This window comes from Musa acuminata, chromosome BXJ3-8, assembly GCF_036884655.1.
Source record: "Musa acuminata AAA Group cultivar baxijiao chromosome BXJ3-8, Cavendish_Baxijiao_AAA, whole genome shotgun sequence".
NCBI classification, from domain to species: domain Eukaryota; kingdom Viridiplantae; phylum Streptophyta; class Magnoliopsida; order Zingiberales; family Musaceae; genus Musa; species Musa acuminata.
This window is the reverse complement of record NC_088356.1, coordinates 38,857,233-38,878,836: the sequence shown is the minus strand read 5'-3', so window position 1 is coordinate 38,878,836 and position 21,604 is coordinate 38,857,233. Positions and strand designations below refer to the sequence as shown.

General features: G+C 36.0%; 3 protein-coding genes across 12 annotated transcripts in view; all 3 read right to left on the bottom strand.

Annotated features, from left to right (window-relative positions):
* Positions 1-382: 382 nt before the first annotated feature.
* On the bottom strand, positions 383-5,266 carry LOC103994730 (uncharacterized). The gene is made up of 9 exons (XM_009415151.3): positions 4,887-5,266; positions 4,648-4,710; positions 4,458-4,553; positions 3,554-3,601; positions 2,686-2,757; positions 1,424-1,482; positions 1,178-1,268; positions 915-1,052; positions 383-637 (listed from the first exon to the last, which is right to left on the bottom strand). Exons 1-8 carry the CDS (start codon positions 5,208-5,210, stop codon positions 918-920), a joined length of 888 nt encoding a protein of 295 aa, XP_009413426.1. The 5' UTR covers positions 5,211-5,266; the 3' UTR covers positions 383-637; positions 915-917.
* Positions 5,267-6,066: 800 nt separating this feature from the next.
* On the bottom strand, positions 6,067-14,145 carry LOC135585657 (uncharacterized GPI-anchored protein At1g61900-like). 10 transcript variants are annotated; one of them, XM_065161430.1, is made up of 10 exons: positions 13,862-14,142; positions 13,679-13,766; positions 13,490-13,577; positions 12,280-12,409; positions 9,847-10,701; positions 8,354-8,599; positions 8,225-8,239; positions 7,978-8,118; positions 7,597-7,644; positions 6,067-6,671 (listed from the first exon to the last, which is right to left on the bottom strand). In XM_065161430.1, exons 4-10 carry the CDS (start codon positions 12,293-12,295, stop codon positions 6,607-6,609), a joined length of 1,386 nt encoding a protein of 461 aa, XP_065017502.1. In that variant the 5' UTR covers positions 12,296-12,409; positions 13,490-13,577; positions 13,679-13,766; positions 13,862-14,142; the 3' UTR covers positions 6,067-6,606. The 10 variants fall into 10 exon arrangements, with proteins under 10 accessions (XP_065017502.1, XP_009413432.1, XP_065017505.1 ...); XM_009415157.3 differs by having other exon boundaries at positions 13,679-13,753; XM_065161433.1 differs by having other exon boundaries at positions 12,280-12,397; positions 13,679-14,143.
* Positions 14,146-18,209: 4,064 nt separating this feature from the next.
* LOC135645166 (pentatricopeptide repeat-containing protein At1g62350-like) overlaps positions 18,210-21,604 on the bottom strand; it is a 4,010-nt gene continuing 615 nt past the window's right edge. The window contains exons 2-3 of the mRNA XM_065163282.1: positions 20,911-21,297; positions 18,210-18,537 (exon numbers count right to left, since the gene is read on the bottom strand). Of these exons, the coding sequence (XP_065019354.1) occupies positions 18,508-18,537; positions 20,911-21,297 (417 nt within the window). The 3' untranslated portion in view covers positions 18,210-18,507. The remainder of the gene's footprint in view (positions 18,538-20,910; positions 21,298-21,604) is intronic.

Sequence of the window (21,604 nt, the reverse complement as noted above, 5' to 3'; positions counted from 1 at the left end):
TGCTTCCTCCTTCCTTCCCTTTGTTGTACTATGTCAGCACACTGAAAAAGATGGCACATCCAAAAGGAATGACCGCCGCATCTTTTGTATTATATTACATATTAATCTGAATCAGTTTAGTTTTTCATTGTGTTGTTGGGATGCAGGAAAGAAAACAGAGAAAGATGATTACGTATCATTTCTATCTCTATCGTCTTACATACTGATTTGCATCAGCTTAGTGGTTCAGTGTGTTCGGTTGCAGGAGGAAAGAGAACAGAGAAAGATTAGTAGTTTCATTTTAAGAGTTTTCAAGTCTCAGCCATGGTTTGGAAGGCAGCAAACACCTCAGTAATTTGGCAACCAACGATATGACACCGAGTACTGCTTCAGCACACAGTACTAGAGAGATGCGATAGCCAAAACTTTGCATAGCAAATACGAATGTGTTTCAAACATCCTATGACCATGAATTCACACTGCATGAAATCCTACCTTGTGGGTCGCAGAGGTACAAAAGTACAAAAGAAGGCAATGTTTTATGTTGATCAAGTTCAGGAACAAGCTACGATTCGCCCGGCAAATAAGACACCTCAGCTGCTCTTCCTGGCAGTTTGGCGGCTGTATATGTTGTATTCACCTGCTTTCACTAATGAACCTGAAAAATGCAAATTTTCTTCGAATTAACGAGAAGCGCATTCAAAAGAATTGACAAGACTAACAATGAAAAGTATAGAGTTCAGTAGAACATCTCGGGTGATGCATATACTGTCGATGTGTTTGGAACTTTGTTCCCCATATTTTCCTATCGTCTACACCTTCGGGAGGACAATAGACAGATTGCTTTGGGAAATTTATCCTTTAGAAAGTGTAATGGATCATCAAGTGTAAAAACCTAGAACAAGGAAATAAGGTGTTATGGTTCACGTTTGGACCTATCATCGTCTTCGAACGGTGGTGCTTGGTGCCCGCTGTGCTTGAGTAGATTGCCCAGCAGTCTGTTCCTCTGGCATGTTCATGGCTTGGGTCATTGCATTCAGCACGATGAAGACGAGAGGAATTAAATACATCCACTGCAGGTAAAACAATAATTAAAAGGATCCAAGTTGTTATGTTGCAATTGAAGCTGATAACCATCTCAGGTAATAACAAGCTACTTGATAAACAATCAACAAAATAAGACAATAAGGTTACTCACATATTTAGCCCAAAAGGATTTTTCAGGTGGCTTTACACCCTCACCAAGTCCATCCTCTCCGGCAAGCAATTCTTCAGCAAATGTTGGAGTTCTGCAAGTATCATACAATTTGATATTATTGTTGGAGCTCTGCAGGTCTTAACTCAAGATATTACTCAGTAACCTCGGTATCAAGAACAAATGACTAATGCATTCAACTGATATGCAAATGATGTCATTGTCATTCTCAGAGTATTTTAAACTTACCTTGGAGCTTGCTCGCTATTCTTCAAAACCGTAAATGATGTGAAAGACCACTTTGCAGGCTGAAACCAATATGAGATAAGATAGTAATTATGCTTGTACCAAAATCATTCATGAGAAAGTAAGAAAGAAAAATTTTAGTATATCCCTGAGATTCAGATTCACCATTATTCTGGTTATTTTCCTATTTCATTGGAATAGAAAATCAACGCACTACATGATGTAGTTGCAAGCATATGTTCAAGTAACAACCCATATCCTCAGAAATGCTGGACACAATGACAAAGTTTAAAGAAAATATCTCATTCCCAATGTAAAACAAAGGGTTTGATATAAACTACGCAGCCATGTGGTCTGGCAAGGTGCTACATCGCAAAGATCAAGAAAATTATTTAAAATAGAAAATATCAACCAAGAAAAATGCTTTTTAAATAAACCTTACTGATAAAAAATTATGGTGTGTAAAAATTGTCGATGCCGAAGGACAAGGTTATTCCAATAATCTTTGTATTTGTAGTAATACGAAAAATGGAGGAAAACCTTTTAGTTTGTCATTAGAGTTTGATGTTCTTATAAATTTACACAGGAAAATATTAAAATTATCCATCATATCCTGCATACCTTAGATCACTAATAACTTATTTATTTTTATTTTTTGTGATATATATGAGTTTCTTGAAAACAAGAATAAGAGATTTTGATTTTGGTGAACTATTTCAATCAAAAATAAAATGAGGGAAAATTACGTAGAGAGTTCTTATCATATTAAAAAAAGGCTTATAAACGAGTTAACATTTGAATCAATTCAAATTAGTGATGTGCAGAGAGGTAGAGGAACACCTAACAAAAATTCATTATAATTTTAAAAGTGATTTGATGGCTGTTTGTATATATCATCAACAACAAAGAACTATGATGGGAAAGGATCCACATAGTTGACTCCAAATAGTAGGTTTAAAGGTTGTCGATGTTTTTATTTCTTAAACAAAGTTTTATTACGGTAAAGGAATTGGCAAATACTTTCAAATGTTTAATGTAGTATTTTTAGTTATTCAATTGGAAAATAAGATAGTAAAGATGAAACCCCGATTGAAATTTATCCAATTTGAGGAGAAAGCCTCCAATGTGACAAAAGAGAGAAGGGGAAAGTAACTAGCTAGAAGAAGAAGAAAGGATATAACCATCAACCCTAAATGATGAATATTTTAAGTACTAAAAACTACTCAGAAGCATAACTATCAACCAAGCATTTTTTAAGAACTTACATATTTGAGCATTCGTGGATACTGGCAAGCTCCAGCAGAACCATAATTTACTGCCACGATGTTCACACCATCCTGTAAAAGGACATGCAATATGTGAAGTCTATGATAAGGCAGTCACTTGGGATTCAAGTCAAAATTCAAGCAACAATGACTTGGACAGTGGTGAGCACTTTGATTAATGGAGAATGGTTGGCTCAATATGATCCTTTTGCTGTTAATAAATAAGTCATTGTTAGTATTCCAAGTAGTGGAGGTGGAAATGGATTTGATCGTAATTACTGTCATAAAAGATCACCGGCGTGAATTGTCACCAATAACATGGCTTCCAAGGCTCATGAGTTCAGCACCATAGCTGCCTCACATTATTATTTAGAACCTTGTGTCATTCACAGCCTGAGTTTGGCTCTTAAAAGCACGCATGAATGAACAAAAAGCTTCAACTTTTTTTGGATTTTTTTTGTCATAACTAGCCCAAATTTGGCTTTTTAAAGCATGTGTGAACCACCAAAAATTCTTAATCCCTGTGAAAAATGCAAACAGATAAATGAAACTTTGGGTGGTAAAAAAAATCAAGCTTTCTTGAAAACAGTGGTTCTCCCTCTTAAATCCATAAAATACAACTGAATCAGGTGCATATCTGCATGCAACTTGTACCCAGGTGCATATCTGCACGCGACTTGTACCCAAGTGTGAGCAACATAGGAGTTTAACATGACTAATTCCATTGTAAGAAGTTAAAAGAAATATGAAAGAGCTTCCAAGTAAGATAACCTTATCTAAATGGAACAATGGCAAAATTTTAGTTGCACAGAGAACTAAAAATGATAACTATACATGTTAGATCATGAAGTAGAGATGAGGGAATTACAGTATGAATGATAAAATGCTCATCCAAACTCTCCCGGGGAATGCACCTCTGGAACAAAAAATTGGGCATTAGAGAAATAAATAGTCATTGCATTAAAGATGTCTTCTAGAAGTAAATCAATCAACAACTATGATAACATCATAAAAAATTATCATTTCATTTTCTGTACAATACACTTGCATAATATCAATCATAAATTTTGCCTTTCAGAAACTTAACAATTATTGATGATGTCCATGAACTACCATAAACAACATAGATCTTGTAGCTGAGAAAGAGTTTAAATTTCTACCAAGATCCATATGTGGTATATACAACCTCCTTCAGGTTATTAATATTTCAGAAAATTACAAAAAATTCTTTATAATCTGACTGTCTCATTTACACACCAGTACTGAAGCTGATGCTACTATTTTGTTACACCATGCAGGAAGTTCTATTCAACAGTGGCTGGCTAGGCCCCAACAAATATGACCCTCAGACTCAAAAAAAAAAAAAAGGAGGGAGGGGTGGGCGCGCGGTATGGGGAAGCAAAAGAGGAAAATTATAAGTAGAAGCTAGTCATACTATTTTTGGATAAAACAAAATTCAAATAATGTTAAATACATGGTGTCATTTCCAGTGATGTCTATCTTATATTCCTGTAATTTCAGGAGCTGCATTCTAGAAAAATCAGAAGGGTCCTCTTCATTTTGTTGTATAGTACTGAAAGTAACTAGGCAGCATTTGTTTAATGACAAGTGAAGATTGCTTTCAAATAGTGCATTCCATGATTCATGAAAAGATGTGACAAAAGACAAATTCTGATAAATAAGATGAATCAGAAAAGTACCTCGATTAAAACAAGATCAGACATCCAAAGTTTACCAAGCAGAAGCTAAAAAATCAGATGATGCTAACTTACAGCTCTGACTGATGAAACGACAAAATCTCTTCCCGGAGCAGTCAACACATTAGATGGTACTCTGATCGTATAATAACCATCTTCTTTCAAAAGCCTCTGCCATAAATCAAATTAAAGAGCTTCACTAGTCATTTCTAACATCCAAATAACTACTCATAGAACATAAAAGGATACGTTTCTGAAAAGTTACTTCAAAAGCTCCCTTTTCTTCCTCTGTAAGTGCATTCCTCGAAAACCGAAGCTTGGTCAGAGTCTGCAGTCGAATCAAGTATCAGCCAATCAAAGCATAGTTGAATCGATCCATATAAACTATCCAGAATAAAAAGCATAGTCGAATAAATCTAGACAACCAAACACCAACTGTCTTAGTTGAGCAAAAAAAAAGCTCGATTGTTATTCCTTTTGCAAGAGAGATCAACCGGAGACAACCTGTCCACCATGGCTCCACGACTTGAGGCGGGCTGTGAAAGTTCCGGCGGGGAAGAACCCGGAGCCCCCGAACTGATGCTCCAAAGAGAACTGCACCGACTTAGAATCGGGCGACCCGGAGAGCAGATCGGGATCGGGTCTTCGGCGGATCGGGGGGCGAGTAGGGGTCGAGAGAGCGGGATCGGCGGCCGGCCGCCCTCCCTCGAGCCCGAACTCCTCATCATCCTGCAGCAACTCGTCGGACTGGAACCCGCCGGCGATGGAAACCAAGAGGAGAGTCGAGAGGGTGAAGAGGACCAAAGATCGCCCGCGAGATGAACCCATTGCCGTCTCTCTCCGCTCTCCCCTTCCCCCCCAAATCGGAAGAATTAGAAGGAAAGGTGCCCAACTTTGCGGATCACGTGACTTCCATTTGCTATAGTGAACGGTGTAATGTGGGCCGGCCCGTCATTGTGACGCAAGTAGGGTTCAAATTGAGACACCTCGACAAGGCCCATGGCCCAAAAAAGCCCATTTCAAAGCATCACAAGCGTTGGTAACCCAACCCATGTATTTATCCTGCCTTTTTTATTTTATTTATATAATTATTTTTTATGTATATAATATTACCATATTACTATTATATAATAAATATAATAAATAATATTATTTTATTAAATTTATAATAAAATAATAACATTTATTATTTTCATTAACTCTTCCAACTCACTCATATTATCATTGATTATGCTATGTTAAAAAGATTTGATTAGGTCAATCATATCATAAATTTGTATTATCCTTCACCTTGAATCGAAAAATAATCTTTTATGATAAATAAAAGGATAAGAATAATAATCGAAAAATATTATACTTTATTATTTTTTAAGGAGATTGCCACTAGCAAAACTCCAACTTGGTCATACCCAAATATGATTGAATTACCTAAATATCCTCCGGATTCACCTTTATATGTGTCTTTCCCATCAAATAACTCTATCCTACATTTCACCATCATGATGCCAATAAGCATTTAACTATTCTCATTAGAAGGTATTTATTTGCCACCAAAAGCCATTTAGAACATCACATTTCCAACCACATTCATGAGAATTTTCTAGTTGGAATTTTTATGCTACCAAAACCATGTTTTTTCATGGTAAAATAAAATTTACCATCAAGAATGATGCTAGAATAGGTCTAATGAACTCAGAATGTTAAGGTAACATAAAAAAGCACAAATCAAAACATTGGGATGGGGAATTTAAAGTCAAATAATGAAGAACTGTTTCATTTGTATTGTCCGGCAGCAATAAGGCTCTCATCAGTGACTCTGAGCTCACAAGTACCAAAATTGGAGTCACAGACTGCAGACCAGCAAATCCCAACCCATTACCAAGCTCGACATGTGCAACAAAGATCAATGGAAACAGAGGAAGACAGGAACAGAAGAACCCAAAAGAAACACTAATATGGCACACATTCTCTATTCACAAGAGACGACCATAGGATGGCTTGGGAACCTAAAGCATTGAACGGGACTCCGGAAAAGCTCTCCTATGCAGTGTCGATGACAACGCTTCTTCCAAGCATCACTCCCGGTCCACAAAAATTAAACATTTCCTCTGGGAAAAAAAGCTGCTATACATCTGGATGTACATGTAGACCTGCTCAAGAAGTGACTTCCCGAAATCTGCTGACATCCGGATCACCCCTGGCTTAGACTTAGAAGGTCATCGCGTCATAGCAATATGCTGGAGATCACATATACAGCAGAAATAATGGTTCTTGCAATGTTGTAGCTACCTAAAAGTAGAAATGAAACAATGTCAATGATCATAAAACGACAGTCTTAACATGAGAAACTGAAATAATGGAGATTCTTTAAACATGTTCAGATGGAAAAGAACGAATTAGTTACATGCAAGAGGTACAAATACTAACCAATCACCAGCATATTGACCAGTGATTGTTTTCTTCTTTAAGTAAAAACAATGATTGTACTTTGTTTTGCATGAGTAAGAGACAGTGACTTGTCAAATCAAACATCATGACCAAGCCAAATTTAACCTGTGTATAAAGACAAGACAATGACAATTAACCAGCAAATTGTTTAGCCATGAAAAGCACAAAGACTGCCCCCTCGTGAGGAGAATACACCATGGGATAGCAATACTACCAAAAGTTGAACTATAATATGCTAAGATGGTAGAGAGGATTTCTGAAAGACCACATACAATGAAATTAACTGCTCTAACAAAGCAAAAGAGGTCAAAGTTGTCAAAGCTTGTCATGGGCAAACTCTTAAATACCCTATATGGAAGCCAGCCATATGCATGCTAGCAGGAGCCTAGAAAAAAAAATCAATGGTCTGAAAGATTATATAGAATTATATATCACAAATAATGTCAATGGCCTTAAAGCACTCACACATGAAAAACACGGACAAAAGACCTCCCTACAAGCAAATAAAAGGATTAACTACATGCAAGAACGGACATATGCAAGGAGCAAGCCGCAAGCATGCATGACCACTGAGTAGTAGACTGAATAAATAAATTCAAAATAAGGCAAAAGTAACTTCAACCTGTGTGTCCAACAATATCTATATCAAACAAAAACTTAAGAAGAGCTTATGAATAGAGCTATGGGGCAGATGACATGTATTTGAGAGGAAAATTGATGTTAATAAGAATGGAAACTAACAGTGAAACAAGCAAATATAACTTACCTGAGCTTACAGAAGCCTGAGGTATCGGCAATGCAGGCAAAGACATCTCTGCAGATATGAAGAAGCAAATCAAAGATATAAATTCCAAATCTAATTATAACCACCATTATAGTGTTTGCAATTTTTTTTTTTCATTTCATGGCACAAATGCATACTGATACCTTTCAGGCACAGTATGATTCTGGCAGGCTAGTGCCTTTGCTTGTCAGACTAAGCCAAAAATTGGCTAAGCCATATATTGGCACCTTCGGCACAGGTTGACATGACACGTGCCAATATATTTCTGGCAAAGTACATTTGAGCCTGTGGCAACACATGCCAATTGTGCGGCAAGCAATTCACTGATACAAGGTAATAACTCAAAGAATGCACTTTACTTACCAGGTGCACAAAGAGATAAGGATGAAAGAGAGGAAGAGGAAGGCCATGGAGCAGCAATATTGTCACTTAAATCACAAGTAAAGCTGAAGCCAGTAACATTGTCAAATATGATATCTGCTGGCAAACTGCGAAGCAAACATCCTGCATATAGAAATTTCAAGAAATAAAATGAATGCATTACTGAAGACCATCCAGAAAATTAAAATAATTACTTTATTGCAAAAATACAGGGAAATAGAAAAGAGACCTTGTTGGCCATATGCTGCACCCATCAAGTACAATCAGACAAAAGAAAGATAAACTGCTGTTAGACATCATTCAAAGATCAAGAAAACTCATAGTAGGAAATTAAAAGGTCAATGGCTGGGAAACATACACTGAAGACTAAAGTCTTTCAAATCAACCTTGCAAAGCTCATAAATGTTTGCTGTAACTCCACCTTTCTCTAACATTGACCCAAACAATGTCGCACAATTGATGGCTTGTCTGTTTGTTATAAGCATCTGCTTCTGTATTGATGCAACATAAGTGTTCAATGCACTACAGCACGAAAGGCTGGAAGGAGCCATACCATGGCATGCTTTGATTACTGATGAAGGCTCTTCAAATTCCAATGGACAAACTATGGGAACACAAATAGCAAAGTCACAACTCAGCAGGCCAGGGACAAGATGGTTGCAATATTATATTATATTACATTATATATATATATATATATATATATATGTATATGTACATGAATAAATGTTTCATTAGGCATGATTGTCCATGAGTTTAACTTCAGCACTACAAGACTCAAGTCTACATTTATATTTTAGGTTGTCAAAAAAACAATGCATAATTGTTTATAGACTCAAATTGTCTTGGGCATGAAAGATTGATGCTTAACCAAACAGACAAGCCACTCCAATAGTCATTTTGCTTTTCTTCCATCAAACAGAACAAAAATATCCAAAGTTCTACATTCAGGTACCGATCCATGTTGGCATATCAACACACAGTATGCCAGCATGCACGCGGTACCAAGAAGGGAGCGGGAGGAGGGGGAGGGAGGAGGAGGAGAACAAGACGAAGAGGAGAAGAGGGGGGAAAGGAGAAGAGGAGGAAAGAGAAGGAAAAGTAATGGTATGGTGATGAGGTGGCAGGCATCAGCGGAGAGGCAGCGAGCAAGCCAGCATGAGCATGTGGCGGTGACACCCACAACTCACATCCCACATTTAAAATCTGAGGCCTAAGCTGCAGGTTATTTTATGAAAATCCTGACAATGGAATAGACCATACAAAAAAGGGTGGTCCATATTCTGGTTCACACTCAGAACAGGAAAATGCCAAACAATACGAACCAATCTGGACAAAATTGAGTCCTATGCAAATAATATGGGTTCACCACAAGGAATTCAAATGAAAACAAGTCAACTTGCAGGCTGAGAATTGAGAAACATATCAGGCCTTCACTATCAAGCTACACCTCACCTAGGACTACAACATTGAAATTTTCACTCCTCTAGTGATATAAATTATAAATATCCGGATTCAGTAGGGACTCATGCAATGAGCTATATACACTAAAGATTCCACAGACCCTGGCGAGAATCTCATGCACTAGGCCCATATGGATGACATAAAAGTACTGTTGTAATATATGCATATTTCAAAAGTACTGTTCTTTGTTATCATTGATGCAGATTTCTTACATTGGCATTTTGCCTGTAATATATGCATGAATAATATATACTTGTTTGAATATGTATTACAGCAGCAAAACCTGAAATTGTGTGTTCCAGTTGAATATTTATGAAAGAGGAAAGACCAGTATATAAGATGAGAAAATAAATATCAAAATCCATTAGGATAAGTGAAAAAACAAACCTTTGTTAACTTTGCAACTAGATAGAATCCGATATGCAGTGTTAGCAGCCTCTGACGAAAGCTTCCTGGATAACCAAGTATAAACCACTCCTTTACAATCATTGACAACAGTAATCCCAGCAGTACTCCCAGGTATTCTAGAACTGTCAAGCATGCTTGCTCCTCTTAGTGAGATCTGAAAAGCAGCTTCCACTATTGCAGGTTGACAAATTGGTCTGCAACACTCCTTCAGTGGATCAACTGTGCTGCATGAGTCCAGTAATTTGCTTGTGTTTACTATTTTCTCAAAAGTAACAAGATCCTTGACAGGACATGAACCACCAGTAAGATTTGATGACTTCACCGGGCAAAGAGTAGGAATAGTGCTGTTTGCCCCTCTGCTGGCCAATATGTTGATAAGATCTGAGAAGCAATAATTAGCAGTTGCTTGCTGGAGAACAAGCATGTCGGATTCACTACTATAAACACCTTGAAATATGTGCATCAAACTATTAACCTGGGGACAACAAATAACATTTCCCACTAGTGCAGCTAAAGGGGCAGAGCAGTCGGATGCTGTCTTGTCAAAGATATCTGACAGTGAAGAAAAATTAACAGGGCATCTCCCTGTCAAGACTGGTTCATAAGTGCTCGGAAAGGATGGGTACATTGGTGAGAGTGGCTCAACAGGATAAGGATTACGCGGAACAACAGCCGGAGATATCTCTATGGGATCAAATAGTCCAATAGGTGGATCAGACAGCACAAACTTGTCAGGAACATTAGGCTTGGGCTCAAATTCTGTTTTCTGTGACACCACATGTTGAGAACCCCAAAACCAAATTGCAAATATCAGAAACCGACAGATAATTTTACCTGCAATATAGTCTTTGAACCAGTCAGAAATGTAGAAGTATGGTCAATAATTTATTAAATTTATTAATGGCCAAAGAACATCATCATCCACAACATCAACAATCAAAAAAATTACATATCCACAAAATATAATATGATTTTCTTACAAACAAATGTTGCACAAGATATCAACTCTCAAGCTAAATGTAAATATTCATACCAACCTGCCTTGTGCAATGCCACATTTCATATGGTTTTCTTGACTAAATATGAAGTTGCCCAAACATATAACGATCTAGACATGTTACGTTGTGTGTACCATTTATTTTAGTGTTTCCAACTAGTTGATCATTTATGCCAGTTGTGCTGTTGTGTCACAGTATGTTTCGGAAGGAGGATAATTGAATCCATGGCAGTTGAAAATATGGATGCATAAATGTACTGTGTGCAAATAGAAACAGGACGAGGAGTCCTTTCTAAGACATACACAGTACTTGATCCGGTTACAGAATCTTCTTATATCTGGTATGTGTTGTACAGTTGTATTCAGATTCATAATAAAAGTATCAAGCAACAGGTGTTTCTAGAAATTTATTACAGTAAGATTTTGTAGAAATTTATATTAAAGCAAAAAAATTTATAGATGTGGCTTATGTTTTACTTTCTATAATGATGCATCACCTATAATAGTAAAGGGCTAAAGTGATGTTTCAACTTAGAGTGACCTAAGGTCCAACATAGCAAAAACCCAAGTCTAAAGAACAGGGTAACTGCAAATATATAGCAACTGCACAACATGTCAGAAGTTAACTGTGGTATTATGATTCATAAATGTTGTTAGGATAAAACAAAATTTTGTGACGAAGGATTCATGTGAAAATAGCATTTTGATTGACTTATAAGAATCCAATGCGTATGCTATTGTTAGCTTGGGCCTCAGTCAATGATTCAAATTCAACAAAGTTAATTATCCATAAGACTGGGTCATGATGACTGAAATCAAGCTGAGATAGCATCAAACATGGTGAGAGCTCAAGTAGGAAAGCTACCGAGGCCATAAGATAAGCCGCCATTAGACTAAGCCATATATGCACCATGCCATAGCCTAATTTTGGGTTATGCTGATAATTCATACTCAACAAAATTAATAAATGAATTATCCCATTGGACTAAGCCACATATGCACCATGCATTATGCTGGTGGTTTAGACTCTACAAAGTTAATAGATTAATTATCCCATCGGCCCGAAATGTTCCAGAACTCTTTCATATACAAACAATATTTTAAGTAAAACTTCTTTCTAGATATTCATTAAAGATTCAAACTAGAATATTTTTGTATTCATGTAATCCTCCAATTGTATTGTTTTGAGATAAAAATTTTGATCCTCATATCAGACAAAGCATTCAAATCATAACATCTCCATGAAAAGGACAAATTTGCTGGAATAGCAAACAAGCAGAAACAACAAAAATATTGAAAATCAGGGGAACCTATTGATTGCTACGAAACATCTAAACTTTATAAACATATAAACAGAATGTAAGTCTTGTAAAAACTATCTAGCTGTGAAGTTTTTCTTTAAAGAGGAGAATTACCAATATGATGCCCCATGTCAACACTTTGATAATATAGACACCCAGTGCCACAAGTGCCCAGTCATCAATTCATGGTTGCCTTGCAGTTGAGCATATGATAAAATATCAAGATAAGGACCTGCAGCCACAGCTTGACAATACAAAGGCACAAGAAAGATTTAGTAAAGAAAGCACCTAAGATGTTTAGAAGTACTAAAACAAGAATACGGAAGCCCTATCGTTTAAAAAGCACATACTTTGACAATCCAACCATGCAATATATACGATTTGTTCTTATGCTACATATCATTAATTATCAATAACAAGTCGAACAGGTTCATAACATCATCTATCACTAGTTATTTTCCATGTGCTAAAGCACATTATTTTTATGAAATTAGAGGAACAGACTAAATCAACTTCATTACTAGACAATGTCATCCGTGGAAAAACTTCTCTAGAAAACCATGCAACAATCACAAAATTCACAATCCCTTCTAATGTACTAAAAGAATTCTTCTTTACATAATTTGGAGCCAGATTGAGTCTAAGGACATAGATGGTAAGTAACTCCATCGAGTGGAGTAGCAAGTCCTCTGAAGTATCATATGCTGCTCAGAGAAAGCTAAAAGCACTACCAATTTAACTATAACAAGACCACATTTTCGTCAACTGTTACAAAGACCTCATCTAGTTCTTGTCAACTTTTTTGTAAGCCACCGGAGAGAAAAATAAGCAAGTGAAACCCCACCATGTTGATCTTAACTCACCCGATTGTTCCTCTTCCATGCTACAAATGATTCAACCAAATGACAATTATACCATGTACAAAATGCAAAAAATAACGACCGATCTCATTGATCTTCCAGTACCACCAAGAAACCATCATTTTCAATCAGATCCCCTAATAAATAAGGTAAATCATGATAATCCCCTGCTGCAACAATATATTCTGCTAAATATAGTTGGATTATTTTTGGTAGAGAAAAAATGATACTTTGATGGTTTATAAAAAGCAATTTCTAACAACAAAGAGAAGAGAAAAGAAGACAACCACTAAAACCAAGCATCAATAAGTAGAACAAAGCGAGAAAGGAGAAAAGAACAAAACGAACATTCCACACTACGATTAAACTCACCAGCACAATAAAGCACGCAGCTTGACGAACAAAACGCCAGAAACCACCCCAAATCAAGGGCAAGTGCGCCAAAGTGGAGGAACGGAGCATACCTTTTCTCGGATGGGACGGTGAATGTTTGACTCGGGATCACTTATTCTGCGCCTCCCTTTCACCGCGATTCAACAGTAAACTCACAATCTGAACTAGCCGGCGGCACAAAAAAGCACACAGATTGACCAAACAAACACCATAAATGCCGAAACCAAGGCGAGCGTACAAAACGGAGCAGCGGAGCACACCTTTTCTCGGATCGGAATGTGAATGTGGATTCCTGCTCCCCCGAACCCCGCCCTCGCCGTCCCACCACCCTTTCACTGTGATTCAACACTACACTCGCAATCTGAGCTCACCCGCACGATAAACCACACAACTCGACCAGCAAAACACCAGAAATCCCGAAGTAGAGCAGATTTCAAACTCACCGGCACAATCAAGCGCACAGCTTGGCCAACAAAACACCAGAAACCGCCCCGAATCAAGGGCAAGCACAGCAAAGTGGAGCGGCGGAGCACACCTTTTCCCGGATCGGAATGTGAATGCGGATTCGGAATCGCTTCTCCCCGAACTCCACCATCTCTTTCCCCACCTCCCTTTCCACGGATACTTTCCCCTTTTTCCAGATTCCGTGTTCCTTCTCCGCGTTCTCCCAAACTTTTCCTCCTCCCCTCTTCTCCAAAGCGCTCTCTCTCTCTCTCTTCGGAAGTGGGTTTTCCTTTATAATACGAATAAAGTAGCGGATGCGAAAGGGTAGTCTATTTTGGCTGTTCGAGTCGTCGCCACGGAGCCAAATTCCCCAAAATACCCTTCCGGGTTATCTGGGCCGAGCCCACTAATAAAGAAGGCCCATATGCTATCCTCTATGATTTCTTTAGGTCATTACATCTCAAGTATGAGGGGTTGTGAGATACTAAATTTGTAATCTAAGATGTATTTTCCAAATAATTAATATATTCTAATATTTCATTGTTATTTTTATTATGTGAGTTGTATCAATCGTTGGCACCTTAACACAAAAGAATTATCGATCTAATTTGTTTCAACTTTTTTATTACGTATTATACAATGATAAGATTGCTCCATTACAACCCGAAGAATCGAATGATAGATTGAAAATATTTTTTTAAAAAAATTACATATATTAATCCTCTCATCCTTAACTAGATTTATTTTTATTTATTTAGTGGTTAATCATATAATTGAAGCATAATAGTAATTTTTACTGATGTTAATTTTACGGCCAAAGCAGCTCATCACAATATGTGTTTTAATATAATACTTATGTATCAAAAGAATTTTCATAAATTAGGGTCAACAGGGAAAATTCTGATTAATTATATTAGTCTTTATACAAATTCTGATAGCTTGTGTTTTTGGCATTAAGGTTGCAAATAATTAAACAAGTCATTTGTTTTTTTTTCTTTTTTTATTTCATAACTTCGTCTTCCCTTTCTATTTCTTATATATTATAAATAGTTCTATGTATTATCTTCGTCTTCATGTTATAATCATCGCTTACTTAGTCATCATGTTATACAATATAAGTCGTAGAATAATCAGTTATCTAGTAAACAATAAATTTATTTATTTTAATAAAAATATAATTAAACTAAAAAAATCTTAATTCTCCCGATTAAACTATGAGCTTTCTGATTAAGATTCTCGGGCAAAAAAAAACTTGTATATACAATAGGAAGGATATTTACTCAGTAGTTAATGATAGCATGAAGCAACCACACAAAACTTGAAGAGTTGCATTCACAAAATTGGTGATGTTATTTATAGACCCAAAATGTCATTAAGAAGTTGGCCTAATGTTGTTAGTGAGCTATATTTAATGAGAGAGAGAGAGAGAGAGAGAGAGAGAGAGAGAGAGAGATTTGTGGCATGGCTCCAGTAGAAGATAAAGAAAACAATATTCATTCAAGGTCTTTTGTGGGTATCAGAGAGAAAGAGAAGACAGTGTTCATTCAATGTCTTTTGTGGACCTCTGAGAGAGAGAGAGAGAGAGAGAGTAAATTTCCAGAGGTGGGTTGGTCACATTATTGAGGCTTACTCGACATCAATGATGTTCGTGTTCGATCACAGCACTGCATCCATTGGAGTAAGGTGAAGAAAGCAACATGTTGTTGCAGAAAAATCATCAAGAGTGGGTGTACCACAAAGCCATAGAATATGTCTGGGTTTGGACTCTCCTGAGTGCTTTTGTAACCATTATGATGCATTTTGTACCTTTGTGTTGCAGATGCTGCCTCAGCACAGGTGATTGATTGTTTCTAGTATTTCTTTTAAGGATTTGGGAATTCCATACTATTATCATAGTTCATGTTCTCTACTAATCCTAACATTGTCTGATGATATATTAAAAAAAAAAATTGTAAATGGTAAAGACAAGATTCGATTTCATCATTTTTATTTATATCGACAATTAAGTCTTTACCAATTCATACCTAACTCCTTCAAAGCTAATAGTCAATATAGGAGGAGGAGAAGAAATATCAAAATTGAACATTTTTTTTAATGAATTGGTGTTGATTGAAATTTAGTTTGATATCAAAGCAAAAAAATACTCCATAATTTTTATTAATATATGAAACAAAATCAAATTTTATGATATATGGATAGCGCATCAAAAATTGAATCTCAATGTTTTGTTGCAACCTATCTTTATTTTTCAGTAATTTTATATTTTATTTATATCTTTCTAATTTAAATTACTTTCATCATATTAAATTATATATATTTTTTTAATATACTCAAACCTATAATTTATTAATTGGGGGTTTACAATTTGATATACCGTATCAATCAGACTCGTATCATATCAATCTACACCAATGTATCGACACTCATTATATCGATAGTTATCGAGTTAAAAAAAAATTAAATTAAAAAATTACTTGTCACATAATTATGTTATATATATATATATATATATATCTGATTTATCTTGATCTGTATATCTATTCTATTAGTACTAAACTGTATCTTTCTTTGATATTGCAAACTTTACTTTAAATTGTATAACAGATCGCTCAACAAATATTACACTTGTTTGCAGTTGCTTGGATAGAAAACTCAGATTGTGTGATGGCCGCTAAGTGTTCTTCTCACCTTCTTCATCCTCGGGATACGCCCTCCAAAGAAGGAATGCTTTCACGTGAAGTGGTGCTTCAACATGCATCCCGTGTCTGTCCACGGATAGCGAGACAGATCGCTCACACCACAGGCCTGGCGGAGCTGCACGGCGAAGGTGTCACCAACATGGTGTGCTGGGTGGAGAAGCTTCAGTGAACGGCATGATGGTCGAACACCTGGCGTGCAGCTTTCGGCCTGCCTCGCCTAATCATGTAGTGTATGTACCCTTTCTCCCTCCATTGCTTCCTATCACCCTCCTCATTATTTTGGTTAGGTGGCGAGTAGAATTTGTGTCATAGCAATGCTGTTGATACAAGTGTATAATTTGTGCATTTGCTAACCTATTGACTTGTAATATAGACTCGATAAATTAATTATCCCGTAAAACTTGAACAATAACAATCATATATTTGACAAGATGATAGATTCAAGTAGAAAAAAAAAAAATATTGATAGATAGGATTAGATGACACATCATGGTATAGAATTATCATAGAAAAAAATTATTTATAGATTTGATGTGTCTATAGAATTATCATTGGGCTAAGTTGTATATGCATCATGTTGTATTAGATTCTTATGATATGCTGATCCATGTCAAAATCTTGCATCAAAAGAGAGATGACTTAATTTTTTGAATAAATTCACTATAATTAATATCAAAAATATTTTGAAAAATTAATTTAAGCTCAATAAAGTAAATGAGATAGTTGAACCATCTATTTTAGTGTAATTTATTCGAATATAATGAATCCGATAAATTTTCTTGTTCCTTGGTTGATCAATTCGTTGGATAGGAAAATAAGAGAGAGAAGCTAATAGGAATTTGCAATATCATAAGCAAACAATGATAGATTGATAGATAGCTACAGCTCTTCATTGTGATCTGATATGGGTGAGTTAGGTTTGATATAATAAGTGCTATGCATTGAATCATTCTATTATTACTGGAAATGGATCAACGAGATTGAGTGGGTTACACTTCATGAGGGACTAAAAGATGAGTTGATGTCTTCCAACAACCACAATTAGCATGGTTCTTGAACATGATGACAACAGTAGCAACAACAGTTGATGACATCTCCAGTGCAGCAGCTTCAGCAAAAGTAATAATAGAATTAGATTGCAAAAAGGGATTGATTTTTTATACTCAGAAACCGCTGATTGAACAGTTTAATAAACTCAAAATACTTGTCCTAAAAATTCAGAATGATATTATGACACTAGTCAGGAAATGCTAAATAAACACTCTCTTAAACTAGTCATATCTGGCAGTGTTTTGATATCATAAAAGGGTGTGATTAACTTTATGAAGAGCATATCTAAACAACAGTTCATTAGGGGTGAGTCATGAACAGATCAGTCTTCTTGACAGTGGGGTATTGTATACTACTTTAGATTTTGACTTGTGTTTTGACCTGTGTCAACAATGTAAACAATTTCACTTGGGGGGGGGGGAGGTCACATGTAATTTAAATTAGGTCATAGGCAATAGCACCTCAACCAGGTACTTCCACAGCACATAAAAGCACAACCAACTTGAGAACTTTTGATTGACTGCTGAAAATTTATATTATAAACAGTGTAACCTACACCTGAAAGAAGTATCATCAACTCATTGAAGAAGATGTGTGCTTCGGTAAAAGAGTATCTGATATTACGATATTATGACAACACCATGCTGTTCTAGATCAGCGACATTCAAAAAATTTACACCGAAAATGATCGTCGTTTATACTAGCAATGTAGATCATAAGAGACAAACCAGGTACCGCTGATGTAGTCCATGCTTCACATGCATACTATAGAAAAGGATGGTTTCGGACAACCTTTTCTTGCCAACAAATTGTACTGATTGAACAAAGTTATTGTCCTCATATTGGCTTTGTCAATACTCCAAAAGTAATCTCAGGTGACAGATTTACAAGGCTTTTCAGACAAGTTTGAGTGACCTCCTTTTTGGCTGAAAAAGTAAAAGAGAGAAATGAGTAAATAATTTTTAATAGCAGTACTACACTTTGTGATAAAAAGATGTTCCCCAACTAAATCATAGTTCTGTCACTATAGTAGCCTGAGAGTGACGTTACTCTCATTCATCTACATTAGAAAAAAAAAAAAAAAAAAATTTGTGCACTCGGTAGTTACTTGCAGACCTTCTTAACATGCAGATGCAAACTTAAATGCCAAAACAAAGGTTACAACTAGTAATTATTAGAGATAACTAAAACAAGGTACTCCAGGATTGGCAGGCCTAAACTATTGACAGAACTATGAACAGTCTGTTCAAGAACAGACTAAAAACTATAGCTGTCATCAAAAATATAATAGCTGCTTGGCTCTACCTTATCAAATATACTAAACTAGTTTATGCAGATGTTGGTTACACGTAACAAAGTGCCAATACTTATTTAACTCAGTGGCTACCATTCATGTTGCTAGCAGTAATAATCAATTATGAGTTGTCACCCAAAAAATGAAAAGCAAACTTCCATCTTTTTACCGAATTTGATGCTTCTCAAGTACAGGCAAGGTGCTGAATATTCCAATATGCTCATGTCAGTACTGAAGTAAAATTAATTATATAAGTTCTTACAAACAAACAGCCAATATATCATATTGTCTAAAGACAGGGAGGTAAGAACCATATCCCCACAAGAGACACCTTGGTAAATTGCTTCCAGTTTCATGGAGGATCTAAATAAGGACTGATACAGTAACCACATACCAGAAAAATTTTAACATGTTTACCCGATGGTTAGCGGAATGTCATGGTATCTACCGTTATAACATGTAGTTAAAGGGCAAATTTCGCCTCATAGTGTCAGTGAATCATTTCAATGGAAAGAACTGAGGTGTCATCGATTTCACCCTTTTCCATGACAAGTGATCCAGGTGCAACTCTTACGTAAATTTGATACTATACTACTTACAGCTGAATGAAATGAACTAATATATCCTTATGAAATAAATATGCTGCTTTTTCTCTTTTCTGTTTCAGTTAAAAATCCTTCAGTGGCAACAAACGTCGAAGAAGAGTTTGAATTGGCAAAACACTACAGGTAGTAATCATTCCTTTGAGAGTCCTCCATATTGGATTCTTTTCTAACATATAAATATGCCCGTTTTTAACGGGGACATTCAGGATTTAAAATATATCCATTGTAATAGACTACCGATTCATATTGTTCTTTTACTATGATTTTAATTCTAGTGTGATTTGGGTAAGGTCCACAAAATATTTAAGGAACCAATCCACGTCGGGCTGGGTCAGAGAATTTGTAATCCACTGAAATTGTTCTAGTTGCCTTGCTGTTCTACAATATTTTATCCTTTCTTTTCAGAGAACATAATACTTAAGAGAACATAATACTTAATGAGACGCAGAATCCACTCACCTTTTGTCAAAATGTCCACAACCTACTACCTAAAGGCTATGGCTACCCATGGCCAAAGCCAATGACGTTGATCATTAGGATATTTATCAAATGGTCTCTTATTGCATTGCCTTATAGCTTGGAAATTTTCCTCTTTCTTGAACAATACAGAAAAAGAAAATAAAAAATAAAACAGTATCAAATAACTCCAGACTCTCTGAAGTGTTGTTTATATTAAATAAACACAATAAGCTTGCAGTAACGAAAACAAACTACACAAAATTATGAATAAAAAATTAATCCTACAGTAGAACAAAGTATTATTTCATCATAAACCATTAAGATCCATTTAATCTAACCAATTTATAAAACCAAAATAAACAGATGCATCATAATGGGTATAATGACAATTCCTCACATGCCTACTAAAAATTTCTCATACATGCTTTATATTAGAAACCTTCCATTAGATATTTACTGAAGGAGCTTCCTTCAAGAAACTTACATGAGTCAGAATAAATAAGAGCAACACTCATTTTGAAACTTACTCTGTAACCAGCTTAGCTAACCACAACAGATAGACGGAGATTAATTTCCAATGGAGATGTTTATCTTTTTGCTCCATTGTATAGTTTTGAAGGGGTTGGGACTTTACGTCTTTGTCGTCGTCATCATTGTTGTTGTTGTTATACAGTTTTGGAGGGCTTTTTAAAAAATAACAAACTTGCCAAATTGGACTACCATGGCATCTTAACACAGTGGACATAAATCCCTCTCACAATTACACAAGAAGTGTTGCCCCTAATCCCTAGAAGAATTTTTCACATTGGTCTTTTGTTTTTATGCTCCTTCTCTTTTCCATAATAAGTGACTGATTGAGGAATTAATACCACGAGAAAGGAAAAAAGAAAAACATAAACACAATTTTCATTTTACTTCAAATCAAGTGGACATGTACTCACAAATTTTTTGTCGACCTCTTTTAAGAACTTCTCAGGAAAATCCATATATTCAGCACAGTCCTTCCTTACATCAGAGGCCAGATCTTCCAGTCCAACCTTTTCAAGATTCCTAATTAAAATGGTCAGTGTCAACTTATCAGGACTGCAGCCCAACTCCTTCATGGATTTGTATACATCCATTGCTTTCTCCACCATATCAACTTGCAAAAAGGCTCCTATCATTTCAGTGTAGGCTCGAGTGTCAGGTTGCAATCCCTCTTTCTGTAACTCAGAGAATAGTTCTTCAGCAAGTCCAATCAGCTTGTTCTTTCCCAACATGAATATCATATCACTATATAGTGACAGCTCTGGTTTATACCACACCTCCTTTCGAATAAATGCAAAAACCTGTAATCCTGACCTCATATCAAAGAGTAGAATGCATGAAAGAAAGAAAAATGAAAAGTCTGGGTATTTAAAAACAAATAAACCAATTGATGGGATGCATCAATAACAATGAGATAAACAACAACAATCTTAAAAGCAGTCCAACCTGTCAAAGAATTATAGATGTTATTAGCTGCAGCAATTCAAAGACTACATAGCTACTCCAGACTTATAACAACATAACCACTGATATTGCCCTAGTCAGAGCTCAAAAGCCGGAAAAGGAACTTGATTACGATGATTATCTTAGCTGTTTGGGTTTCTTTAG

Bases quoted from the DNA above. Each gene is read 5' to 3' on its own strand.
- LOC103994730 (XM_009415151.3), bottom strand. From the start codon at position 5,210: ATGGGTTCATCTCGCGGGCGATCTTTGGTCCTCTTCACCCTCTCGACT. The intron at 4,554-4,647 runs GTAACTTTTCAG...GATTTATGGCAG, and splicing joins AAGAAAAGGGAGCTTTTGAA to AGGCTTTTGAAAGAAGATGG. The intron at 1,053-1,177 runs GTGAGTAACCTT...TTTTACCTGCAG, and splicing joins AATCCTTTTGGGCTAAATAT to TGGATGTATTTAATTCCTCT.
- LOC135585657 (XM_065161433.1), bottom strand. The intron at 7,645-7,977 runs GTAAGTAAAGTG...TCATATCTGCAG, and splicing joins CTTATCTCTTTGTGCACCTG to AGATGTCTTTGCCTGCATTG. The intron at 6,672-7,596 runs GTAAGTTATATT...TTCTACTTTTAG, and splicing joins TCAGGCTTCTGTAAGCTCAG to GTAGCTACAACATTGCAAGA.